This window comes from Sturnira hondurensis, unplaced genomic scaffold (assembly GCF_014824575.4).
Source record: "Sturnira hondurensis isolate 20B ecotype Veracruz unplaced genomic scaffold, ASM1482457v3 Scaffold0000780, whole genome shotgun sequence".
NCBI classification, from domain to species: Eukaryota; Metazoa; Chordata; class Mammalia; order Chiroptera; family Phyllostomidae; genus Sturnira; species Sturnira hondurensis.
This window is the reverse complement of record NW_028073411.1, coordinates 19,507,432-19,532,839: the sequence shown is the minus strand read 5'-3', so window position 1 is coordinate 19,532,839 and position 25,408 is coordinate 19,507,432. Positions and strand designations below refer to the sequence as shown.

Here is a 25,408-nt window from a genome sequence, read left to right as displayed (position 1 = left end):
CAAGTTGAACAGAAGCAGTGGGAAAGTGTATGAGGCCTGGAGCCACTGTGTCCTTAGTGGGGACCCTGACATCTTGTGATTACGAGCATCTTTTTTCCCCAAAGGCCATAAAGGGAGAAGACGGCCTCCTGGTAGCCCGAGGAGGAGGGTGTCAGGAGGAGCTGGCATCCTCTAGAGACTCCACGTGTCCGTGTGCACAGTAGGTCTGGACGGCTCTGGAGTTCTTCTCTGTGAAGTATGTACTTTTCTTCTCATTTTCTGCGAATCGTTGCACGAATTTGACCAAGAGCCTTTTCCCAGCCCCCCTCTGGCTGTCTGAGGGGTGACGAGTTCATCAGTCAGTCTAATGCCTTGTGCCCACCGGGGAGCTGTCGCATCCACTGGTCTGGGCTACTTGTTGGTCACACAGGAGGAAACTTCACAGGCACTCAATCACGACACTTAACGTTTGTCACCACAGGGCACTGTCCTGTGTTTGGGACACGTCCTCAGACAAAACAAAGATCCCTGACCTCTTAAAGCTTATGTTCTAATGGGATGGCAGCCCACCAGCAGCCATGAGTAAAGCCCCTACTGTGGAACAAAGTGGTGAAAGCCATGAGCAGAATCGCAGCACAGGGTAAGGCGTCCCAGGGGTCCCAGGGGTCCCAGGGCTCGGACAGGGCTGTGTTCAGTAGAGGGTGGGGTGGGTGCTTGAGCGGACACTGGGCTTCGGGGGTGCCCCCAGCAGAGGTCTGCGGCCACAGCGTGCCAGCCGGCTGGGGCGGAGCAGCAGGCGATGCCGCCAGACCCCACCGGGCCTTGTAGGCCGTTGGCTGCAAATGTGCGGGCCTTGTGTGACATGGGCCAGTGGGGGTTTCCAGCACAGCACCATGCTAGTAGCTGTGTTACGGCTTCCTCACAGGGAGCACAGAGCGCCCAGCGAGTTTGGAGGCTCTCAGCAGTAATTAGGAGATGCTGGCCTGGTGGGACGGTGGGTGGGTTCCGGGTATGTTTCGGAATGAGAGTCAAATGCATTTGCTCTGGGGTTAGATACGGGTGAGTGAGAAAAAGCCAAGGAAGACTGTTGGATTTCTGGCGTGACCAGGAAAAAGAATACAGTGTGGGGTGGGGCGGGGCAGATTGCTACGGAGAGGTTTAGGCCAGGTAGGGGAGGAGGGCAGGTGGTGACACCAGGTGGAGACTGGAGAGACCCTACAGTCCCATGGTCTGGCTGCTTCGTGTTGAAAGCTGGGGAGGAGGTTCTCTGGACAAGCGGAGAGGACCCGCCCTGAGCCCTGAGCACCCCGTGGACAGGCATCCAGGGAGGGAAGTGGAGCCCAGGGGGGTTGGGGGGAGTGCCCTTTGACCAAGTGTGGAGCTTGTCATTTTCACCTTACCAGAACATTTCGAACCTTCTGTGTTACATAAATAAATAGGTACCCTCCCCCTCCTTTTTCCATGGAGGCACTTCACTCCCTTGTCCAGACTCATCCCTCTCAACGGGCTTCTCTGACTGAGCTCCTTGTGCCCGGGCTCCTGTGCTGGTTGCCCTGCAGAGGCTGTGAGATGTGGCTGAGCTCTGCCCGGTGCAGGTGTGGCTGCAGCCTGTTCTTCCTGTCTGTACACCTGGGACACAAGTCAAATTGTTTTCCTTGCTTATGTCCTCAAGGACAAAGTGAACACTGTGAGTGAAACTCCTTTAAGAGAAGTTAGGTCACCACATGCCCTGATGAAGTGGCCACCGTGCAAAAGAAAAGTTGGTGTGGTTTTCTCTGTCATCGTCTGCATTCCAAAATGGCCCTGATCCCGTGAGCGACTGGCGTGTCTGAGAGACAGTGTCCACCCATGGGACTCATCGGAGCCAGTCACAGCTTTATTACTGACTGATGCTGATTGGAATTGAGAGGCAGCAGGTGTTTCCTGTACTGAGGATAAAACATGAACTCTCACCCATTGCTCAGGGGCCCAGCCCCTCCCTCTAGGTGCTGCCTTCTCTGGATACAGTGAATTTTGGAAAGGAATGTTCTAGAGTGTTTAAGTCATTTAAGCAGCAAAGACAAGGCCCCACTTTTCCCTCATGCACTTCCCTGGAATTGAGGTGAGGTGAGGTGAGAGGGCCCTGGCAGGCCAGTGCTGCCCGTGTCGGGTACTCGACCAGCGGAGTGCCGTCCTGCTCCAAAACGAGGCTCAGGTTTCAGCCATGCTAACTTGCCTCTGGTTGGGGCCAGCACACAGGCCCCGAGGCCCCGATCCTGAGTGGCACACAGGCTCCCGGGCTGTCCCCGGTCTCTGCACCTGGAGACCTGCACAGAGAGCTGCGGAGACGCAGCGGACGTGCGGAAGGAAGTGCGGCTGTGGTTGCGGCACAGAGGTCTCTCCAGAAGCCTGGCAAGCAGCCGGGTTTCAGAGGAAAGCCTTCCTGCGTGTGCACTAGGAGCAAGGTGCAGCTGTGGAAACCTCCCCTGAAACCCCTGTCCGGGCAGTTCCTGCTCAGTGAGTGACGAGCAGTGGCTGTGGCCTCTGTGGGCATGGTGGCCCTCTGGGGCCATGCCCTGGTCAGCGTGGACCGCAGGAGCTTTGGGGCGTGTGTGGGCAGCCAGGGGTCAGTGCGGGCCTAGGTTGACGCTTACAGCTGTGCCTTGGGAGGGGGGTTATTGGTGGTTTTTGATTCAGAGTTTGGGGCTTTTAAATTGGTAATTTACCATGAGATCATTTAACGAGGGTAAAATGGTTGCTCTTGAAGGGAGTCTTGTGAAGCAAATGACATGTCTTTCAGGTGTCCTGACAAGGTACAGATGGGCCCAGGTGTGACTCCCTGAGAATGGGACGGACCTGGGCGTCCTTGTGTTCAGGGAGAAGGACCCAGCCCAGCGGTGTTGTCGGTGGTCTCTGGTTTGCCGCTCTGAGGCACTGGAAACCAGGCAGAGGTGACACTTTCTCAGAGGTGGTGGCAGTGTAGCAGCTGGGTTCAGATGGGATTCACTGGGGTGAAGAGTATCTGGCAGCATGCGGTCCTCGGGTCAGAAAGAGCTCAGGCCGGCCTTGGACCTGTCTTGTGTCCTCAGGAAAGAGAGATGACAGGGTGAGGAGCAGCGGGAGAGACTAGATGGGGAAGGTTGGGGACGGGGAGTAGGGTGGGTGGGGCTGAGGCCTTTCTTCATGTTGGGGCCAGACTCAAGGAGGGGAACCCAGCATGTCAGAGTCGAGTCGAGAGCAGAGTGGATGATCCATGCCAGGCAGGGTGCCCAGGAGGAGCAGAGCTGCCGGGCCTGCCCCTGGGTCCCTGCAGCAGGGTCTGTGTGACCACAAAGGCTGGCACAGGCTGGGTTTTCCTCCGAAGCAGAACCTCTTAGGACTCAGTCCACCCAGAGGGCAGAGCCCTGCCTAAAAGTGCCTCAAGACAGTGCAGCCTCGTGGTTGAGGTGTACACCCTTGACCCAGGCAGCCTGGTTTCCAGGCTCCAGTTTCGTGACATCAGGTTTCCTGTAGAAAGTCAGCATAGTAGTCACATCTCCCTCTGGGGTGTTGGCAGAGTCCAGCAGACAGCAGGTGCAGGGCAGGGCGCCTGGCAGGTGTTGGGGAGAACAGCTACTCACACAGGTGCAGGACCACAGGCTGTCTCCCTCCCTGCCCCACTGCTCGCTCCCAGCTCGGGGAGGCACTGAGCTCTAGGGCAGCAGGCTCAGACTCTGGGACTCTGCCCTCCCAGCCCAGGCGGAGAGGAAACCCTACAGCTCCCCAAGCACAGGGCACTGGTCTCCCACAGAGCATGCTGTTAAAAGGTTGGCAGCCTATGCCACCACCTTCCTTGACCCCGTGCCTTTCAGCGTCCCCAGGGGACAGGAAGAGCAGTGAGCTGGTATAAGAGCACAGGCAGGGCCCTGAGGAGGTGGACTATGCCCTCCGCCCCCTGCAGGTGTGGCCCATGTTTCCCGAGAGGCCTGCTCTGGCCTCGTTTTTCACAGTCCCGGCTCTCCTATGGCACTAGCAGCCAGTACCCATTACAGACTTGTCTCATGTGTACTTCCCACCCTTACTAGAACATCAGCCCCATGAGGCAAAGATCTTCCCCCCCTTTCCCCCCCTATATCCCAGGTAACTAGGATAGTAGTTGGTACACAGTACAAAGCAAGTATTCAAATAATAATAAAGCACAGGCAAGAGATACCTCAGAAGCACCAGGCAGATTTAGTGGCTTCCGTCAGAACAGTTCTGAGGTCCTGGTGGCTCTAGCAGCCCTCATGCCCTTCCTGCATCATACCCGAGGCTTGGGGACCATCAAGGAACCCACAGAGTGGGGTTCTGAGGGTCCAGGCGCCCTTCTTCTCCTCGCAGCCTGCACAGCTGATGCTGCCCTGTGTCCTTCAGCTTAGGCAGGTGCTGTGGACAGACAGGAGTGGGCCCTGCCTCAGATGACATTTGCCATCAGACAAGAACCCGGTTAAAACATTTGGCTTAGTTCCTTCATCTCTGTCCCTTACCACAGTCACACTGTCAGTGTGTTTGGATTTCGACCTGGAGCTTAGCGTCAGAGTGAGTCATAGTGTTAACAGTGGCCTTCGCCTCTGGACACCATGTCTTGGGCTCCAGTCCCTCAGGGAAGTCTGCTGAGCAGGAGTCCTGGCTTGAGGGTGTAGGGAAGCTGGTCCTCAGGGACCCCCTGGGGGTGGAGACTAGACCACTGCCTGCTGAGAGCTTGGGTCGGGGCCTCCGAGGGTGAAAGCCGGGAAACCGGGCCACATCGTGCCCTTTGGCTGCCATTGGCTTTGGTTTCGTGACTGGCCTGATCCATTTGCATTCTTGCTGCTGTTTGTGTGGCAGGGCCGATTGGTTATAAGCTCTGAGGTTCTCATCTTTTTCCAGATCCCCAGATACTGAGTTGCTGTGGCTTCTGGCCATGGTGAAATACCTTCTCACCCTGTGCAATGATAAATAAGGGCCGGCATGAGGCGTCACTGAGAAGAGCGGGCATCAGACTCAGGCTCTTCCCCCAGCCTGTGCCTTTTGTATTTCCTGCTCACGCTGTTCCTCCCACCGTTTATCCCACCTCTCTGTGTTATTTTAAGCATCTAGAACTCATCCCTCCGACAGGGTGGGGGGAGTTGAGTAGCTGGGCAGGAGTGCTGGCTGTCCCCTCCTGTTGGTGCCTTCTGCGCTCTGGTGGAGCGAGACTCAGGTGCGGGAGGTTACACTGTGTTCCATCCCTGAGGGTTGCTTCTCCAAGTCAAACCGCCCAGTTCTCAGGTGTCTCAGGAAGAGACCTGAAGACTTTCATCGTTGTCTGTCCCTCTGTTCATTCACCCACATAGGTATTTGGGGCAGGCTAGGGTGGAGCAGCAGCTGCTCCAGAGGGCCCTGTGCTGAGCTGTGGGAACCCAGAAACAAACCTGGTAGAGCCCTGTCTTCTAGAAGTTCTTTCTCACAAGACAGCAGCGTGGGTACAGTCTTGAACCTGGTGGGGCCCATGCTGGGTGCAGGAATGTCAGGGCGCTACCCTGACCTGAGCAGCGAGCAGGTCTGGGTGGGTGTGGCACATACAGATGAACATCTGCTCAGGGGAGGAGCGGATGCGCAGGGCAGCGACTGGGCCGGACAGGCTGGTGCCGTCCAGGGCAGGCTCTGTCTTGTCTCACAGTGCAGTGTGTCTCAGACACCACACCTCTGTTCTGTGAAGGGGACTTGGGCCCAACACATCCCTAGGGAGTGACCCAGGAGGTTTCGGGGTGGGCCTCTGCTGCCCCCAGACCAAAACAGGCACCACTGCCCTGGGTGGGGAGCCAGGTCCCTGGGGACCAGAGAGGAAGTGTTTTGGCGTGGGGCACCTGGCACGCTGGCCCCTTCCGGAGTGCGCCTTGCACCGACTTGCCTCTTCCCCACCCCCCCACCCCCCCAGAGGGAGTGCCAGCAGGCGGCGAAGATGTGGTCCCTTGTCACAGCAGGCGTGTTTTGCATGGAAAGAAGCTGGGAAATAGCACGCGCATCATGTCCCTTTCATAAGGCACTGGGACTGTGTGTGCCACCAGGCCCGAGCACACTGTGCACTCCGGGTGCTGTTTGGGCAGGTTCCTCTGCTTGGCCCTCAGGCCAGCTTCTGGCACCTCAGCACCCCGATCAGCCGTACCTGCTGCTCCCAGTCCCGGGGGCTCTCACTCTCAGCCCCAGCTCAGCTGGCCCCTCACCTTTGCTGCCCCGTCCCTCGTCCCTGGGTCTCCTCTCCATGCGCTCTGTGTTCTGCAGAGTCCTGGTGTGCTTGTCCTGAAGCACTTGGCCTGCAGTAGTGGTGGGAGGGCCTGCTGCACACCCTGTCCTGGTGTCTCTCAGTGTGCAGGCGCGTGGCCAGGCCGCATGGTTCACTGTCATGTCATTAGTAAGGGGTACTGAAACCCTGGAATTGGACTGGAGCAGAGAGTCGTGTCATCCTGTGTCCTTGAGGCTGGTCTCCAGGAAGAATGATGAGGAAGAGGCATCCCTGCTGAGATAGGCACTGCCGCGGGGACCTTTGTACAGCAGCGCAGGTGATCCTTCATGCACGGTATCAGCAGTTTTAAGTGTGAATGAGTATATAAAGCCTTTATTATGTCTTTCTGAAACTTCAGCATTTGAAGTACTGAGCAGTTTGTGTGTTTCTGGAATAATTTGAGCATATATGTATGTTAACACAGACCACATGTACCAGTAACCGAAGCAGACCAGTGGGCTGGGACCAAATGAGTGGGGGGAGACCCAGAGCCTGAGCCCCAGTCTACACTCTCAGAGACAAGGACCACAGTGACACAGTGCCATGACTGGGCAGTGTGACAGAGCGTCCTTCCCAAGGAGCATGATTGGGGGAGGGAGAGGCTTTCCCCAGGGGGAGGGCTGGGGCAGGCTGGGAGCAAAGGTGGTCCCTGGGCTTTGGGTGGGCAGGGCAGAGTGCAGACAGCAGAGAGAGACATGCAGGAGGGAGCCCTAGGTTAGACCAAAATGACAAAGGCCTGGACGTGGTGCCACCACCTCCATCAGGCACAGGCCCCGCATGTGCTGCCCTGATCATGTGTGGATATGGTGGGATGGCGGGTGCCGGAGGGCACCCTGTCTCTACAGCCATTGGTCTCAGTTCCGACTAAATTCCTGGACAGTTGCACCTGCAAGCCCTGCAGGACCTTGAGCAGACCAGCAAGCACCCAGCTGGGCCCCACTCTTCCAAGAGGGTTAGTGATGGCAGAGCAGGGTCCCAGCCCCAGCCCCAGCCCCAGCCCCCGAGTCAGGAATGCTGGCCGTTGCAGCTTGGCGAGCCAAACTGAGGGCCTTTGTCTTATCATTGTCCCATGGTGATGGCCTTGGAAACCTGCTGCTTCTGCTGGGTGGCTGCAGGCCAGGAGGAGGCTCAGGAGCAGGTTCTGTTAGGGAAGCCGAGGGGTAGGTAGGTGACTGCTGGGTGGCCAGCGACTGGCTACACAGATTCATCAGAAATGGGAGGAGCTGGGCAGAGAGTGTAGCTTTTCTGGGTCTTCAGTTATTTATTGAAGTCAGGCCTTCACCTCTGACAAGCCCCGGCTCTGAGAAGCGTGTGGAAGTCAGGAAACTGAGCAGAACCACACCTACAGAGACAGGCTCGGGGCGGGGGCGGGCAGCGATAGTCCTCACGCAGCACACGTCCTCTGGGCCCTGCCCACCAGACATGGGAGCCAAGGGCTCAGCAGGCAGCTCTCCGGTATGGGGCCTCGCCTCTGCCAGCTGAGATGCTGTCCCTCGCTCCTGAAAACCCTCAGCCAGAAACAGGACTTCCCGTCATCAAAAGATTGTTTCCCTTTGTTACCTGTGGGGAAGGAGGTTAACTCAGGATCCTGCTAGGCCAGGGTGCAGCCCCCAGGGTGCTGTAGGAGGCTTTGGTGTCAGCTGGGTGCTCCAAATAGAAGTGCAGAATAAGGAACTGTCAGGCAGCCGTAGCCTCTTCAGCTCCCGCGGCGGGCGGGGCGTGTTGGAGCAGCAGGACGAGCCCTACGCTTAGGACCAGGGCCGGCCTGTCCTGTCTCCTCTCTGAGCATCAGTTTCCCTGTTCCCAGTTTCCACCACAGGGTGGTGGTCATTCAAGCAGAGCAGATGAGGGGCAGTGACAGCAAAGTCCTGCCTCAGTGGTCTCCCACACTGTGACACACGGGGACACTTTTTAAAAAGGCACTTAGAAGAATTTGGCTCGGCTTATGTAACTAACGCATGTTCGCTGTGGGGAGTTTGGAAGTACTTTAAAGAAGGAAGTCACCTGTCAGCTCACCACCTACAGCTCACTGCTGTGCCCGGGTTTTTTCATACATGTTCCGTGTGGGATCTGAGGACAGGCTGTTTTGTAACCGATTTCCGAGTCAGCTTCCTGAAGCACGTGGGCAGCGCTCTCGCTGAGCTCTGCACACTGCTGTCGGTGCTGCCTGTCACCGCGTCGGGGGAGGTGTCCTGGGTGTGTGACCCACCCTCTCTGTTGTTGGCAGTCTCGACCTGTTCTCCCCTGTTCTGAGTAATTGTATCTCTTAACTGTTTCTGTAGGGCAGTGAGTGTTGGCAGAGGGCAGTCTTGGTCCCCACGCTGCTGGCATCTAGAAGTTGGAGGCTGGTGGCGGGCCCCCAGAGAGTCGTCCTGCCCAGATGGCCTTGGGGCCACAGCTGTGGGACCAGGCAACAGGCTCCTTTCCCAGCCACAGTGGCAGTGCCTGGTCTGAATGCCACCAGTGAGGCCGTGATCTCAAGGAAAATTAAGCTCTCCCCTGTTTAAAGGTCTCTGGAGTCCAGAGGAAGGGGAAGGTTGTGGGGCCCCTGCCGGAGGTCCGTGTGCGGACTGCTGAGCACAGGCCTCACCCGGAGGGGTAAGGCAGCCTGAGAGAGTGTGCTCCCACAGCAGGGCAAAGGCAGAGGTCGGTCGGGGCGGAGGGCAGAGGCCCAGCAGGGCAGCCCTGGGGTCCAGCCAGGCGTGGCAGAGCCTGAGGCAGCCCCTGCTGCAGTGAGCTGGCTTGACCGGCTCCTGAGGGCCCAGTTGGAGAGGGCAGGGCTCTGCTCCTCCAGCCTGGGGGAGGCGGCTGGAGGGGCTTCCCTGCCTGGGAAACACTGAGCTTGGCCCTGCCAACTGGGCCTTCCTGGGGGACTCGCCGAGAGGAGCGCCCAGTCTGACGGTGCAGGCAGCGAGATGGGATGTGCCGCCCTTAAGCAGGCCATCGGATGCCTGTCGCCAATCTCAAGGAGGGGCAGAGGCAGATGGGCCGGGAACCTCCTGGTCCCCACGCGGTCACTGCGAAGCAGAGCCCCAGTGGCAATCATATGGCGACACTGGGCAGGGAGGGTGCCCCACGGCTCCTCCTGCCTACTGCACACAGTGCCCTCCAACCCCCTGCAGGGCCGGCCGTCCCAGGGTGCACCTTTGGAGCTCCACTCAGCCATGTGGTCTGACCCAGCCCCCACAGCCAGGGACACTGAGGCCAAGGACTGGGAGCCCTGTCTGATATGTGCCCCTGGCCTGACACTTCCTGGCTGTGTAGCCCAGGGCCCAAAGCGTGGGTGCAGAGCACCCCTCCCTGCCTGTCTTGTGCAAGGGGGCCAGCCCTGCCAGGTGTCCACTCGCAAAGGCTCCTGGGCACCGCCCACATGGGCCCCTCAGACTGGGCCCAGCCCTCAGGCATGTCAGGACACCCTTGCAGCTGTGGCTCCACTGGTGCCCGCACAGCCCCACTTGTCCTGAGCCCCAGGGCCTGGGTTGACAAGTTGCCCCTGACTCCCACTTGACTCAGGTAATGAGCGCCCACCAACCTCAATGGGCAAGACTGCCCAGCCCAGGACAGGGTGTAACCTTGGGAGGGTGAGGGCTGCCCAGACCAAGCTTAAGGAGTTGGGGAACTACAGGCCCTGGAGGGGGTGGGGGTGTAGCAGGTGGCCCTGGCCAGCAGGTGGCAGCACAGACTGTTCTCGGGGCTGAAGGCTTAGAGAAGGAGCAGTCAGGCCCTGGTTGACTCACCAGACCCAGACCCACCTCTTGCTCCCCAATCCCTGGCCCAGTCCCTCAGGGGGCCCACCGAGCTGGGGCCCCAGAGTAAGAGACCCGTCCGGGACTGTGGCACTTGGGGCATGGCTAGACAGCCCCAGTCCTCCTCCTGGCCAGGCACCCTGTGGACCCTGTGGTGGGACCTACTGTGGGGGGCCAAGGGGCTGGGGCACCTGAGGCTCCTAGAGAGGAGTTTGCGCCCTGGATGAGTGGCTCAGTTGGTTGGAGCATCGCCCTGATACACCAAGGTTGCAGGTTCAATTCCTGGTCAGCACACATACAAGCATCAACCAGTGAATGCATGAATAAGTGGAACAAGAAACTGATGTTTCTGTTTCTGTTTCAAATTAATAAATAAAATGTAAAAACTAGTAAAAATGGGGGGGAGGTCCAAGGAAGAGGGAGACTTAAGGGCCCCAGGGCTTCCTGGAAGGAACTGGAGGGCTGGGCCTGGGACCACAGTGGGGCCAGTTCAGCCCAAGGGGAGAGAATCTAGCAGAGAGTAGGTGTTGGGGAGGAGACCAGGATGGTGGGATGGAGTATTTGGGGGAGATTTGTGGGCTCCTACTCCCCTCCTTGTAGCATCCGCACTGCCCCCTCTCTGAGAGATGGGGCTGAGCAAAGTGTCCGGCTCCACCCCGCCAGGCCCAGATGCTCTTAGATGCTCAGGTTGGGGCTCTGCCACCCTGAACCTCCTCCCTCACTTTGTCCCCCAACCCCAGGCCTGCAGGGCAGCCAAGTCAACAGGATGGCCTGGCCCTGAACAGACACAGCAGGGTGACCACCTGCTTGCTCACTGTTCCATCCTACAGAAACGAAGCAGAACGGGCAGACTCTGGGCAGACCAAAACCCTAGTTTATTTCAGCATCAGCAACATCTCAGCCATCACAAAAATAAACTCTACCAAGGGCGACAGAAGTCTCTACAGCAAGGCTAAGGGCTCAGCTGCCAGGCAGCGAGCCTTGGGATGTGTGGTGGGCACTGCCCGGGCAATAAGTTAGGAAGCAGCAGGGCTGGTGGCCATGGCAGGTGTGGGCCGGGCCTTCACTTCTGGGCGGGCACGAGGTCATCGATGGCCTGGCCCTGCTCCAGCCGCTGCTCCATCTCGATGAGCAGCTTCACGCCATCCACCACCATCTGCACCAGCTCCACCTCGGAGAAGCCCAGGCGGTCGGCGTTGGAGATGTCAAAGACCCCGCCCACAGCGGCGGTGTCCACGCCACCTGGGGAGACAACCGGGTAGGCAGGGCTGAGGCAGCACTGCCCCAGGGGGAGGGAAGTGCTGGCAGACCCTGCCTCACACACCTGTGCCTCGCTTCTGGAGCCGCAGCCTCTTGAGCACATCCGGGAACTTCTCGTGCTTGCCCAGGTGGGGCAGCTTGATGTGCACACCTGCCCGCAGCCCTGTGCCCAGGTTGGACGGGCAGGTGAGGATGTAGCCCAGGTGAGGGTTCCACATGAACTCGAAGTTCTTAGACTTGAAGAGTGTTTCAATCTGGAGGTGGAAAAGGCGGCGTGAGAGGCGAGGCCTGTGGTGGGAGACGCCCCTCCCCTGGAGGACCAGCTGGGCCCAGGAGCCCACCCCCATCCCAGCAGGGCCTGAGCTCAGGGGCCTGACCCTGCCCTCTCCCCAGCACCCAAGGCCCCAGAGCCCTAGTCGTGCCAGCTCCAGTGTGGGGGGCGGCCCACCGGACCTGGGTGAGGCCGTTGCAGAAGCGGGTGAACACCTCCTTCATGTTGCCCCCCTTCTGCATGGAGATGACCCGCAGGTGGTCCTCCTCGTTGATCCACACCAGGAAGGTCTTGTTGTCGTTATGCCTGGGGGAGGGGCACAGTGAAGCCGCCTTCCTGGGCTGTGGTTTCAGGGCACATCACAGGAAGAACCTCACAAGTCTCTGAGGTGTCCTTGGGGGGCCGGCCCAGGCAGGGAGGCCAGGAAGCCTTGGAAAGGGTTCAAAAAGCCCTGAGCTCACCCTGACCTTGCCAGTCATGTTCCTGGGGGTGGGCACTGAGGTGGGGGGCAGGGTGCCCACCTAGGAGGTGAAGGCAGGGAGGAGGCTGTAAACCTCCCCACACCCACTGGCAGGTGGCTGCGTCACCCAGCACCTGGCAGAGTCCCGGAGGAGGGGTCAGGAAGCGAGTGAGAAGGAAAACAAGAAGCTCCAGGTCCCAAGAGGCGGGTGGAAGGGAGAAGCCAGCACGATCTGTCCTCCACCTCCAAGATCCAGAGAGGGAGGCCTCCACCCCACCAGCCGGGCCCCTGCGCTCACTTGGGCGCTCAAGGTCACCTGCGAGGAGGCCTGGGCGGCACCCACAGGCCCCAGGAGTGCAGCCCCTCCCTCTTCCTCCAAGGCTTCAGGGAGCGCGGGCGGAGCAGAGGGGAGGGGAGGCCCGCGGAGGGTGGGGAGGGCACGCACCAGATGCCACGGGCGTCGGGCCAGTCCCGGGCCATGCCCGAGGCCAGCAGCAGGGGCGACACGGGCTTGTCGAAGAGGAAGTGGTCGTCGATGAGCTGCTGCTGCTCCGCCTCGGTCATGCTCCGGAGCGCAAAGTACCTGCCGGCCAGGTCGCCCTCCAGGCTGGACAGGGCTGTGGAGAGGCTCGCTCAGGGGGCCCGCCACCTCCCCGCGTGCGCCCAGCCCTGTGGGAAGCCCAGTCCACGCGCTCCTGGCAGCGGTCCGAGGTGGTGACCTCACCGAGCTCCACGCCACTATCGGCGCGGGGCTGGGCTTCGGTCCCTCGGGAAACCGAACCGCGTTTCCAGATAAGAGCGCGCGGCGGTTCGGGTGACCGTAAACAAGGCAGGCAGCCCGGGGCGGGGACCCCTACCTTCCACAGCGAGCTTCTCAATGGCGCGGCGCTCCCCGCGGCTGCAGTGCGGTGGAAGGCAGAAGCCGCGGATGCTCCGGCCCGTGCGCACCCGCGAGCTCAGCACGTAGTTGGGATCCAGGTCGTCGCCGCCCTGCAGGTAGAGTGGAGTTGAGCGCCGGGACACCCCGCCCCGCCCCCCCAGCCCGACCTGCCCCCGGGCCACCTCGCACCTGCAGGTTGTCAGGGTTGAGGTCGGTCTTGTGCTCGTCACTGGGCTTGTAACCGCCATGTCGGTCCTCAATGATGGGGTCGAAGAGGTCCTTGAACACCTCATACGACTCCTCGTCGCCCGCCACGCAGCCCACGGTCATGATGTACGGGTGGCCTGTGGGGGGGAGGGCGCGGAACGGGGACAGTGACGTCACTGCCAGGCCGGAGGCAGCCGCTGAATGCGCTACAGCTGCGCGCAGGGAAGGGGCGCTGAGACCCCGGCCCGAGGCGCGATCCCAAGGGCACTGGACCCCAGCCCTGGGGACGTCCTGCGGGTGAGGCTCCCGCACCCAGGCCCCGGGGCTGGGCTGCCCATACCAGGGTTGTCCACTCCAGTCTGGATGACGTCGTCCAGCGTGAAGCCGCTCGGCGTGCTCTTGGCGCGCAGCTCAGCGTACAGCTCGGGGGTCAGCACCTTGGCCATGTGGTTGTTGTGGCTGCTGAGGTCGGGGAACTCATCCTCCGCGGGGAAGCGCAGCTTCAGCGCGTTGTGGCTGTTGGAGAAGGGCATGGCGGCGGCGGGCTGCGGGGGACACGGGCATCAGCAGGGCCTGGCTTACCTGGCCTCCCAGGGACCTGCAGACCACCAGGGCCTCGCGGCCCTGGCCCCCAATCAACCCGGGACACGCAGCCAAGGCCAGTGTGGTCCGCGGCGGGCAACTGCACCGCCCAGGACCCCCGCCCTGCGGGCACATACACTCCGCACCCCCCCCCCACCGTGCCCCCAAAGCGCATGATGTCGCGGTCCCCACGCCCGTCTGTGCGCCGAGCCCCCGCCCAGGCACCCAGCGCAGCCGCGGTCCCGGCCCTTGGGCCCACTCACCCGGCGACCAGTGGTGCAGGGAGCGCTCGTTCCTTCCACAGCTCCGGAGCGGCGCAGGAGAACAGCGGCTGCTCCGCGCTCCCGAGGCTCTTAAGGGACGCAACTCAGGCCTCCTATTGGCCGCTATTTATAGCCCATTCATTCCATTGGCCCGCGGTGCGGGGTGGTGTCGCCCCTTTGTCCGCCGCCCGTTGCCCCAAACCAACCCCCACTGGCCACCCACCCTAGGGACCCGCTATACGGGACCCAGCACAGTCCACCTCCCCCACCAGTCGCCAGCCCCTGGACCCGGTGGTCGGCACCTCAGACCCTTGGACATCCTGGAGTTCTCCCTGGTCCGCCTCTGGCGGGAAACTGAGTCAGGAGAGCCACCGGGCACTTGAGGACTTAAGGGCTGTTCTGCATCCTGGATCCCCCACTTCGCTCCTCCCTCCAGTCCCCACGGCTGCGGTCAGGGGCCCGGGCTAGAGCGTCCTGGGCTGCCGCAGCAGTTCCTGACCCCACCCCCCTCCTCCCACCCCAGCCGGTTGCCAGAAGCCAACCTTCTTCAAGGTGCCCGCAGGCATCTCCTGGGCGATCTTGGTGCAGAGTGAAAGGCAACCAGAGGCGCAGTCTGGCTGTGGCCCAGCCCCAGGCACCCACGATGCCTTGACCTTGGGCAAGTCCCTGAGAGCTCTCCCGAGTCTGAGCCAGAGATCCCCGGGCCCTGTTTCTGCTGGTATTTGCCGGCCAGAGAGGCCGCTGGTGGGTGCACGGCCTCGGTCTGCAGACCCCCGCCCAGGGCCCTCTCCTCAGGGGACAGGTTCAACCTCACCACCCCACCCCCAAAGGCAGTCAGCCCAGACGCTGGCTAGCAAAGCCTTGAGGAAACAAGAGCAAACAGTAAGTATGTGTGAGCTTTAAAAACCACTGAAAGTCAGAATCACACAAATGTAAACGACAAGACTCCACCTTCCACTCCCCCCAACACGCCCAGATTATCCAAACTGAGAGAGATTGACAGCAGCCAGTGCTGGCTGTGGGTGGATGCGGGGAGGCAGGCATCCGCCACTGTGGATTGCTACATCCTTTTTGGAAAGTCATTTGGCAGTATCCATTGGCATTTAGCGTGTCCGCACTCCATAACCCTGTGATCCCACTTCTAGGAATTCCGCCTGTAGAAAGGATCCAGCTGTGCTTGTCTCCACAGACAGACAGAAAGATGCACACTGAGAAAACACACAAACCAGCACAGACGTGCCCGGTGCCCATCACCTGGACACTGGCCAGGGGTGGGGAGGCCTGTCCCTCGTGTGGAATACTATACAGCTATTTAAAAAGAGTGTCCCTTGTGTGGCTCAGTTGGTTGGGGATCGCCATTTCCTACACCAAAAGGTTGGGGGTTCAAAAAATAAAACATAGGAACCACAGAGCTCCTGTGGTTCCTGTCCAGCATACGTAGCTCCGAGAATAAAGCAAGAACGGAAAACCCTTGTCTGCGTGTGCATGGAACAAAACCCTCCCGGGCCTGCATCGTGAGTGAGCTCTGCCGGCCACAGGGTGAGCGAACGCAGTCGGCCTGCGAGCAGCTGGGGGAACAATGCACCAGATGGGAGCAGCCGGCAGGGCCGGGGAGCCCGTGTGTCGGGCCGGGGCATTCCTCCCCTGCCCGTGGGGGCATCCAAGGGTGTGGAGTCTCCTTCGCTGTCTCTGGCTGTCCCTGTGGTGACCGCAGAGGGGCCTCCTCCTGGCTCTCTCCCCACAACCCCACACCTTGGCATGCTTTGGCCTGTTCCCAGTCAGCATTTTGGGTTTTCTTTATCCCCCCTTTTTTTTTTGTAAAAAGGCAAATGGTCTAGGCTGGTGGGACAGCAGGTGCCTTTAAGCCTGGAATCCCTGCAGTCTGTGCCCCCTGCAGCCCTTTCCCCCAATTTTAGAAATATCTGCGGCCACCCTCCCCACTCCCAAAGGCCTGATGGGCTCAAGTTTCTGTTTCTGGAAACCAGAGCTGCTGGCTCCTGGAGGCTGACTTGACTTTCAGACCCCAAGGGGGGCGGTCACTCAGAGCTTCCTCTTTGTCTTCAGCCTCTGCGGCTTCTCAGAAGGCTGCCCCACCACCCCCACCGTCAGGCCACCGAGGACCTGGCCATGTTGGGGGTTGGGGAGAGGGAAGGTCCACACTGGAGAGGTGGGTCCGGAGGCCTGGGGCTGCTCTGGCCAAGGTCAGGCCCTGGGGGTGTCCTGCCTGGGTCCTGGCACTCCTCAACCTTCCGAGGTGGGTGTTTTGCCCATTTTACAAATAAGCGAAGGGAAGATTCCAAAGTGGAGTCTGGGGGCCAGGTCAGAGGGGCAGCAATCTCTCAATGATGCTGGGTCCTGGAGTGGCTGGCCCCGTGGTAACCTGCCTGGGCCCACCCTGTGGACCTCTGGCAGGCCAACCGGGACTGACAGCAATGGTGCTCGGCAGCTACGATGCAGGAAGGGGAGGAGGCCTTTGAGGCATTTAGACCTGAATGTCATGGTGAGGCCCCAAACCAGGCAATGGCTGCTTGGGAGCCAGGGGTCCAGCACTGGGAAGGTGCTTCTGGCTGGCCTGGCTGCCATCTGGACCCTCCATTTTCCCCGGGGCCCACAGAAGCCGGTTTGGTGGCGTCTAGGAGAGAAGCTGGTGACATCACCTGGCCAGTTTACAGTCCTCAGAAATCACATCTGCCCTGGAGAGGGAGGGGAGCCTCAAAGGAGTCCCTGGCCTTTCATCTGCCACTCAGCAGGGCTGGCAGAGGTGGGCTAGGTGCAAGGGCCGAGCTGGGGACCTGGGGCCACCCTTGAAGTCAGAGCACAGCTGCTGCTTCCTCCTTCTGCCCTGCCCTGTGCTCTGCAGACCCCGAGGGGAAGCTGGCTGCGGTCAGGAGGGCGGGGCTGGCCAGAGAGGAGGGTCCTCATGTCACATGACCCCTGCCAGGGATGTGGGCAGGGCAGCCACCCTGTTGGCATCCTCAGCTTCTCTTTTTCCTCCAGGATGACCTTGACCATTTCCTCTTGCCTGTTTCCACTTTCCTTCAAATCCGCCATTAGTCCTCTGCAGCCAAATTTACTGTTTGGGGGTTGTTTTTTTTTAAGATTCTACTTATTACTTACGGAGAGGGCAAGGGAGACAGGGAGAGAAACAAGGCCTGCCTCCCAGGCATGTACTCTGACCAGGAATTGAACCATCGACTTTTCTGTTGTGGGACAACACCCATGCCAGCCAGGGCCAAGTTTACTGGTTTTAAATCCCAATTCCACTTTGGCCACATTGACTGTGTGACCTTAGGAAATGACTCAACCTCCCTGAGCCTTAGTTTCTCCATCTGTAAAGTGGCCCGTCACAGGGCTGTGGACAGGAGTCCAGGCAGTGACACTCCGAGGGGCTCATGTGGCATCAGTCACTATTAGGAGAGTCCTGAGACACAAACTGGGCCCTGGGCAATCAGCTGAGGCCTGGGGGAGGCCAGTGCAGATGGGCAGCTCTGGAAGGCTACCTGGAGGAGGGGGCAACAGAGGAGCTGGTCAGCCAGTAACTGCCAAAATGGGAAGTTGGGACCTCAGGAAACCACTGCCTAGTCATGCAGCCCTAATTTAGACTTCATGGGCGCCCTGCCTGGGCTCCACACCACAGCTGAGTGGCTGGGAAGAGAGGAACCTGCACCTAGAGAAGTGGAAAATCAAGATCTCCAGGAGCAATTAGGGGTGGTTCAGGCCCAGCGTCACAGGGGGGTAAAGTCGAGTCTCCTGGAACAGAGGTTACAGAGGTGTGGGTGGGGCTGGGTTGTCGCAAATGTCAGTCGAGAGCAGGAGGCAGGGAGGCCGTGCTGCAGCCCCCCCCCAGGCATCTGGTGGCCGGAGTGCTGGCCCCACAGGTACCTGATCCCACAGAGGGCAGGAGGTCACCAGAAGTCCCTCACCTTCTGACCCTGGGGCTCCCAGACCCAGGCCCAGCCGGGGCAAGGGCATAGAGGGGCTTAGGTAAGGCACCAGGGTTTCCACCTTGGACTCCCAGGCACCCATGGCAAGGGCCACAGACTGGCCAGTCCTGGCCCCAGGGGAGAGAGAGTTTAGAGAGCCCCAGGGGCTGGAAGAACTCCGGGGAGGGGCTGGCTGGGCAGAGGCCTGGCCACTCCCATTTTACCAGGCTGGAGCAGCTGGGCCTTCGAAGTGTGGTCTAGGGTCATTGCTAACTGGCCCTGGGTTAAGGTGCAGGCTAAGCCCCAGGATAGCGGGGTGGACTGGCGCTTCTCTAACCGAGGTCCCCAAGCTCTGGCAGCAGGAAGCTGAGTGCCGCAGGCAGACAGTCCGGGGCCCCTCTCCTCCCTGCACTCCGCCCCTCACTTCCCACAGGAGCCAGCTCGGAATCCGCCTTGCTGAGATACTCAGAGAGCCTCACCTTCCCTTTTCTGCCCCTCCCCCAGCCCCTGGCCCCATCCCCACTGAGCCCACAATGCGCCCAGTTCCCAGTTCATCCAGCTCTCGCACCCTGGCCCTTAAGGGGACCCAGCGCCGCCTTCCTCCGGTAGGCAGCTTCCGCCCTCCGAGGGTGTGGCCCTGCGGGACAGGCCCGGGAGGGAGCCACTTCGAAGACCCCGCCAGACCCCCAATCTCCTGCAGCCTCGCTGACCCCAGCCAAAGCCTTCTAGGGCGACCCTCTTCCATGTTCTGGAAGGCACCCTGGGGCCCAGTCAGGGGTGTTGTAGAGTGTTGTGCAGTGACAAAGCGTCCACGGAAAGGGTCCTCCTGGGGGCTGGGCAGCAGGCGGCCCGTGGCTGCAGAGCTGCCGAGGTCCCTGCCCGGTCGCAGCCCGCAGCGGCCGGCTCCGGGGATCGTGGGACGTCCAGCGGCTCTCCAAGCAGCTCTCCCAGCGGCTAGTGTCGACTCAGGAATAGCACACCTGCTGGGGAAGGGGGGCCGAGGGGCGGTGAGGCGCCGTGACGTCATCAGTGGGCGCCGCGCGCCGCGCCGGAGGCGGAAGGGTTGCAGCCGCGGTACCCCAGCCACGTGCAGAGCCTCCCGGGGCCGCAGTCGGCCAGGCAGTGCAGGTGGGACTCCGTGGGGCCACGCGGCGGTGCGCGGGCCGGGGGCAACCGGCGGATTCGGTGCGTCCCAGAGCCTCTCAGCCCGGTGCCAGCCTAGCCTGGCCTGCTCCCCCTCTGCACGGGCCGGGCCGGGCCAGGTCGGTGCCTCAGTTTTCAGCCCGCTGGACGTCCCCAGCCTTTGCCTCTCTTGCATCCCCCTGCCACCATCCGCCCAGAAGCCCGCCTTGGGGGAGGCTGGGGTGATAAGTTTTCCTTTGAATCTAATTCGGAGCCGAAGGGGCCTCTCACAACCGGAGAATGGGTGCCAGACCCTAGGAGAAAGGGGTTCAGAGCGCCAGGTCCCGACTTTGTGGGAAATCTTGCTGTTGCCTGACCCTCATCTCTCCATCTGTGATTTGGGCTGATGGCTTGTGTCTCATGACCCAGACCAAGAAGGGCTTCAAATGCCGGTCCTGTTCAGCCCTACTGGGCTCCCCAGGTGGACTGTGCCAGGGCTTGAGCCAGCCACCCCACCCCCACCCCATGGCTCAGGATCTGGGAGCCACCATGCACACCCTGCCTCCTGGCTCCTCCACACGCTCATGACCCTCTACCTCCTCCCAAGGCCTTGGCACCACCAGAGAGCGGCACCATGAGTTTCGTGGCTTACGAAGAGCTGATCAAAGAGGGTGACACAGCCATCCTGTCACTGGGCCACGGTGCAATGATGGCAGTGCGAGTGCAGCGTGGGGCACAGACCCAAACCCGGCACGGCGTCCTAAGGCACTCGGTAGACCTCATTGGTCGCCCTTTCGGCTCCAAGGTGACCTGTGGCCGAGGCGGCTGGGTGTACGTGCTGCACCCTACGCCTGAGCTCTGGACGCTGAACCTGCCACACCGCACCCAGATCCTCTACTCCACCGACATCGCCCTGCTCACCATGATGCTGGAGCTGCGGCCTGGCTCTGTGGTCTGTGAGTCCGGTGAGTTCCTGCGCTGCCTCGGAAGTTGATGTGAAGGCGGAGGTCAGCCCCAACGGTCAGGCAGCGTCCAGCAGGCCCTTCATGAAGACAGGCACGCTACTCGGTCTCTGTTTTAACAGGACTTTTCTGGGGAGCTCACTGCAGGGACTGAGGGCAGAATTAAGGAAGCTGGTCAGGTGGCTGGCGCTGTAATCTGAGTGAGAATCGATGGGATTTGACCAAGGATGGGCCCACACGAGGTGACTGTGGCTGGGGCCACCGCACTGCTTGGTGCTGACCGCCATTCCCTAACGCTGTGATGCAGGCAGAGGGTGGCTGGCCCAGTGTCACAGACTGCTGCGAGAGGGAGCCCCAGCCCAGGGCTGAGAGACGCCCCTTCCTGGAAGGTGGCCCGGGCTACTTTGAGGTGCTCAGGGTATATGGGGAGCCTGCCCCGTGCACATCCCCAACCATTACCAGTGTCGCAGAGCCCAGGACCTGGGATGCAGGTAGACATGCCCGAAGGCCAGCTGTTCCCAGGTCTTTGCGTGCAGCCACAGGCACTGGGATGGTCAAGGGTGGACGCTGCAACAGGCAGCCTGGCGAAGAACAGCCCAGGCTCAGGCGCCCCAGCTTCCCAGCATGTTCCTTATGGACTGGACAGCTGGGGTCAGGAGTCACGAGGAGTCCCTAGCCCCACTGCTACCAGTTTTCCGAGGGCCAAGGGCCACCCTGTCACTCCCTGGGCCACGTTCTCTCCATGTGGATGGTTGGATGGTCCCTGCTGCCCAGCCAAACACTTCAAACGGGGAAGAGTCAGATGCAGGCCCAAGGCTCTGGGCCAGGAGTGGGTGGGCTCGGCACAGGCCGAGTCCTCAGCACGAGGGCCCCGGGGTGCCGGTGGCAGGTGGGCAGCAGAGCACAGGTGGTTCCAGCCCGTCTTCTGCTGTGTCCTCAGTCAGTGGGCACGCTCTGGGCCCCTCTGGTGTTGCGGCTCTCCTCTAGGGACTGGAGGCACCGCGGTGGACAAGACAGACCTGATTTCTGCTGCTCGGTGGGACCTTTTCTGCGGTGTGGTTGCTTGAGGCTCGGGAGACAGGGCTGCGTGTTTGGAGTACTCAGAGCAGGGTCCCTGCAGCTCCGGGAGTCAGGGAGACCTGTCTGCAGAGGGATGTTGAATTGGAGATGAGGAGGAGGAGGTATCTGCCAAGAGCCAAAGTGTCACCCCGAGGGAGAGCATCACCCCGAGGGAAAGCACACAGGGGCCAGCATGGCAGGAGCGGGGAGCGGCCTGGGCTCAGAGCATCATTAGCAGTCTGACTCCACCCCTTGTGGAAAGGGAACTCAGCCAGGCTGTGCGGAGAGAGCAAGCCTAGTCCCATGGGGCTGTGGGGGCGATTGCAGAGTCAGGAGGGAGGGGCCCGAGCGGGCTTGGCAGGCAGGTGGGGACAAGACAAGTCGTGGGTCCTGGAGAGATGTGGAAGGAGTTCCTGGTGGATCAGATGTGGGTGGGAGAGGACAGAGTCCAGGGCGCCTCGCAGCGTCTGCTGAGCAGTGGGTGTGGTGGGTGAGGTTGGGGAAGGCTTGGCAGGGAGTAGACTGGGTGTCGAATCTGGCCGCGCCGTGCACTTGTCAGTGCCGAGCTCTCCCTGGGTGTTGCAGGGAGTTGGCCAGTGTGCGGGGGGTGCTGGGTAGGAGTCAAGTGGAGGAATGTGGCTCTGGGGAGTTGTGAAGTAGGTGGCAGCTGCGGCTGTGGGGTGAGGGGAGGTCGGGGGGGGAGGGGGACGCAGGCCCCAACTGGGCGCTGCCGGACATGGGGCCCAGCAGAGGGGCAGCTGCGCGGCGAGGAGAGGAGCTCCGTGGCAAGCTGGTGTCATGGTGCCTGGAGGGGCAGCAGGGCGAGGGCAGAGGAGCCTGGGGGACAGAGAGATGGACCAACCTGAGTGGGCGTGAGCTCAGAGACCTGGGGACCAGCCTCCGCATGGAAGGCGATGGGACAGACCCAGGCCACTTTGTCTGCTCTGAGCAGACACTGTGGAGCCTTAGACCAGTCCCAGCCTCTGGCAGAACCCAGTCTCCAGGTCTGGGCAGTGGGGTTTGCTCCGGCGCTGGTCTGGCCAGGGCAGACACGTGGTCACCCCCTGCTTGCCTGCCCCAGCCCAAGGCCAGAGGGCAGCCGGGCTGAGTGGTACCACTGGCACCCGGGGCTGGCCGGCCTTGCAGGCTCTCTGTGGGTCCCTCGGGGCTCTCAGGCTCCCAGGATTTCTGGGTGGACCCAGGAGTCCTGCCTAACACCCGTCCTATCCCCCAGGAACTGGCAGCGGCTCCGTGTCCCACGCCATCATCCGCACCATCGCGCCCACGGGCCACCTGCACACAGTGGAGTTCCACCAGCAGCGGGCAGAGAAGGCGCGGGAGGAGTTCCAGGAGCACCGTGTGGGCCGCTGGGTGACCGTTCACAACCAGGATGTGTGCCGCAGCGGCTTCGGCGTGAGCCATGAGGCTGATGCCGTCTTCCTGGACATCCCGTCGCCTTGGGAGGCCATAGGCCACGCCTGGGACGCCCTCAAGGTTGAAGGTGCATGGGGTTCTGGGAGGGGCATGCCCTGGGCCCTGAGCTCGACCTGGCCACACAGCCTGAGCGAGGGGTCCCTTGGGCTGGCCGGGCAGCCTCAGGGAGGTTATCTGTGGAGCCAGTGGGGGCCAGAGGGGACAGGTATGCGAGAACGGGGCCCCAGCTGGGTGCCTACTGGGTAGGAATGTCTGGAGCCCTGGGGAATGTGGCTGCCCCTCCTATGGGAGAGGCAGCCCTGCGCAAATAGGGTGTGCCAGAGGTCAGCCCCTGACCCCAGCGGTTCCCGGCAGATTCGCCCCTCCCCCTAGCCAGGAGCCAGGCAAGCTGGCCCCTTTTAGGGAAAAAGTTGGTGCAGAGGCAGAAAGCGGGCTTGGAGCCAGCGAGGCGCTGGCTAGGCTCTGGGTCTTTCCCTTTTCTGGAGAAGGAGCTGATCAGGCAACAACCCCCTCCTAGCAGCTGGGCCTGCATCGAGGTGGGGGGGCAGGGTCTGCCCCTTGGAGAGACAGATGCCCGGTGGCTCCTACAGCAAGGCAGTGGACAGCAGGTCCCCTGCCAGCGGCTCAGGCTTACCCTGGCCTCCCCGGGGCCCGGGGCTCTGCCAAGGTGGCCGGGGCCAGGGAAGGGGTAGCCCTAGCTCCCCCACATCTCTGCCGTCCCCAGCTTTGCCCTGATACCAGTGCCGCTCCCTGCCCACTGCTCTGTGGACACTGGCGGGTGCAGGTCCCAGTCCCAGGAAGGCCAGAGCTGGCCACCCAGTATCCCACTGGTGTGCGCTGAGACTCCCCCCTGCTGAGACCCCGCGCTGGTCGCTGGCTGGGCTCCCTGTGTCTGCTGTGCCCATCCTCCGCATCCCTTTCAGCCCCTGCTCTGGGCCCTTTTTCTCTCTGGATCTGCTTGTTTGGGGCTCAGAGATTCTTGACTCACTCACTCGTGGGGCTGGCGTCTCCTGGCGGTTTCTAGCAGCTTCCCCACCTGTTGTACAAGCCCAGCCTAGTGAGATGCAGTCCCTCCTCTCTGGACCTGGGGCTGGCCAGCAGCCTCAGACCCTTGTCTGCTGGGGCCTCAGTTTCCCTGGCAAGGTACACAGGGGCAGGGTCCCCTCTCGGGAGTGATGCCATCCCCTCTCTGGGCTGGCATCCAGCTACACAGGCCTCCTCAGAGCCCAGACCGCCCTGCAGCTCTGGGGGTCAGGGCTGTGGTGTGACCTCACCTCACAGGCCCTGGAGGGCTTGCCGGGTCACACCCCTTCCTTGCCCTGGTGTCCCAAACTTACCCTGCCAATGTTGGGACCTGGGCTGGCTCTGGACAAGGCTGAGGGGCACGGTGAGCACCCCCAGTGGGAGGCGGCAGGATCAGGCCATCAGCTCTCACCCCTACCTCGTCTCCCTCGGCCTTGGGGCCCAGCTCAGAGCAGGCATCTCCAGTTCCAGGAGCCGGTGACAGCCTCTAATTTCCCGTGACGGCAGTGCCCCCGCCTATGCCTGCATGTGTGATTAGAGGCGCGTGGTGAGGGATCTGTGTGGCAAAAGCTGTTCTGGGCCCAGCATGCTGGCAGCTGCCACATCAAGACCCCACCTGACCCCAACCCAGCTTTTGCCCTGACCCCTGACTCCTGACCCCAGCTGTCTGAGGCTGAGGGAGCCCATGGCCAGCCTCAGGCCCAGGGCCTGGCCCAGCATCCACTCTCCTCTCTCTCAGTGGGTTTGTTTTTTCACCAGAGCCCCTGCCAGGAAGGAGTGGGAGGTGCACCTCCTGGCCACACACACCCATCCCAAGGAGGCTGCCCCGCAGGCCAGGTGTTGGCAGGCTCCCTGCCCTCTGACCCTCTGTCCCGCCTCCTGCAGGTGGGCGCTTCTGCTCCTTCTCGCCGTGCATCGAGCAGGTGCAGCGCACGTGCCAGGCGCTGGCGGCCCGAGGCTTCCTGGAGCTGAGCACGTTGGAGGTGCTGCCTCAGCTGTACAACGTGCGCACCGTCAGCCTGCCCTCGCCAGACCTGGGGACTGCCCCCTGCCCGGACGCCGGCCCGTTCCGCAGCGGTACACCCATGAAGGAGGCCGTGGGCCACACTGGCTACCTGACCTTTGCCACTAAGACCCCGGACTAGTGGCCTACGTACCAGGAGACCCAGGGAGCTGGGAGCATGTGGGCCCAGGCAGGAAGGCGCAGCCTGCCGCAGGCCACCTCGTGTGGGCAACAGATGCCTGCCCCGCCCGTGTGTAGACTGGGCGTGGGGTGGGGTGGGGCAGGGCGGGGCTGGGGGCCTCCTAAGTGGCTGAAGTGGGCAAGCAGCCCCAGGCCTCCGGTCCGCAGGGAGGGAGGCCTCTGCCCTGTGTCCTGCTCATTGCCACGTGAAGTCCCCACAACCACAGGGTTTTCTAAGTGCTGAAGCCCAGGGGTGCTGCCATGGACCCCAGACCCCCAAGGCCCAGCTGCCACACAAGGTCTGTGGACCAGCCCATCTCAAGGTCAGCCCTGCCCTGACCCCTCTGCCACCATCCCCGGTGCTGGCAGGGCCAGGCTGGCCCAGCACCCGGGGAGAGGGGGCCCTGCTGTGCTCCCTGCTGCCCAACCTGCTCCTGAGGGGGAGGGCGGCTGCCTTCCCTCCAGTCCAAGGAGGGGCCCTGCCTACCTGCCTCGTGTGCCGCCCCCCGCCCCCTGCCGCCTCCTGCTCTGTGGTATGGGGCTGGCGTCCCTGCCCCCCCACTGTGCATGAAGGGCCTGGGTGTCCACCCTCGGCCTTTGCCTCCTCACGTGGTCCGGGAAGCCCAGGGCACGGCGCCTGGGAGGGGTTGGCCCTGACTGTGCCTGGTGCAGAAATAAACACTGGGGCCCCGCGTGCTGACTGGTTTCTGGGGTCCCAGGAGGCTGGAGCCCTGCCCCCACTGCAGCACCCAGGCAGGACTCTGGTCCTCTAGTCCCACAGCAAGTGCCCTAGGGCTCCAGACTGCAAGGCCA

General features: G+C 61.8%; 3 protein-coding genes across 7 annotated transcripts in view; 2 read left to right on the top strand and 1 right to left on the bottom strand.

Moving 5' to 3' along the window:
- The window catches only part of MARK3 (microtubule affinity regulating kinase 3), a 101,761-nt gene extending 101,573 nt beyond the window's left edge, over positions 1 to 188 (top strand). The window contains exon 16 of the mRNA XM_037047673.1: positions 105 to 188. Coding sequence (XP_036903568.1) covers positions 105 to 111 — 7 coding nt within the window. The 3' untranslated portion in view covers positions 112 to 188. The remainder of the gene's footprint in view (positions 1 to 104) is intronic.
- Positions 151 to 25,285, top strand: TRMT61A (tRNA methyltransferase 61A). Of its 5 annotated transcripts, none has more exons than XM_037047833.1 (4): positions 151 to 235; positions 19,542 to 19,899; positions 22,190 to 22,456; positions 24,298 to 25,285. In XM_037047833.1, the coding sequence occupies exons 2-4, from the start codon at positions 19,569 to 19,571 to the stop codon at positions 24,555 to 24,557; spliced, it is 858 nt and encodes a 285-aa protein (XP_036903728.1). In that variant the 5' UTR covers positions 151 to 235; positions 19,542 to 19,568; the 3' UTR covers positions 24,558 to 25,285. The 5 variants fall into 5 exon arrangements, with proteins under 5 accessions (XP_036903728.1, XP_036903703.1, XP_036903711.1 ...); XM_037047808.1 differs by lacking the exon at positions 151 to 235 and adding an exon at positions 18,835 to 18,940; XM_037047816.1 differs by lacking the exon at positions 151 to 235 and adding an exon at positions 18,837 to 18,997.
- On the bottom strand, positions 10,814 to 13,994 carry CKB (creatine kinase B). The gene is made up of 8 exons (XM_037047777.1): positions 13,890 to 13,994; positions 13,385 to 13,589; positions 13,027 to 13,181; positions 12,815 to 12,947; positions 12,403 to 12,574; positions 11,680 to 11,803; positions 11,291 to 11,480; positions 10,814 to 11,208 (listed from the first exon to the last, which is right to left on the bottom strand). The coding sequence occupies exons 2-8, from the start codon at positions 13,575 to 13,577 to the stop codon at positions 11,030 to 11,032; spliced, it is 1,146 nt and encodes a 381-aa protein (XP_036903672.1). The 5' UTR covers positions 13,578 to 13,589; positions 13,890 to 13,994; the 3' UTR covers positions 10,814 to 11,029.
- Positions 25,286 to 25,408: the final 123 nt, after the last annotated feature.

What these genes read in the sequence shown, in the direction of transcription:
- CKB (XM_037047777.1), bottom strand. Translation starts at nt 13,577, where the DNA reads ATGCCCTTCTCCAACAGCCACAACGCGCTGAAGCTGCGCTTCCCCGCG. An exon ending in GACTGGAGTGGACAACCCTG is followed by an intron (nt 13,182 to 13,384) that starts GTATGGGCAGCC and finishes TCCCCCCCACAG; the next exon opens with GCCACCCGTACATCATGACC. An exon ending in CCCGACGCCCGTGGCATCTG is followed by an intron (nt 11,804 to 12,402) that starts GTGCGTGCCCTC and finishes CCCCTCCCCCAG; the next exon opens with GCATAACGACAACAAGACCT.
- TRMT61A (XM_037047833.1), top strand. Translation starts at nt 19,569, where the DNA reads ATGAGTTTCGTGGCTTACGAAGAGCTGATCAAAGAGGGTGACACAGCC. An exon ending in CTCTGTGGTCTGTGAGTCCG is followed by an intron (nt 19,900 to 22,189) that starts GTGAGTTCCTGC and finishes CCTATCCCCCAG; the next exon opens with GAACTGGCAGCGGCTCCGTG. An exon ending in GGACGCCCTCAAGGTTGAAG is followed by an intron (nt 22,457 to 24,297) that starts GTGCATGGGGTT and finishes CGCCTCCTGCAG; the next exon opens with GTGGGCGCTTCTGCTCCTTC.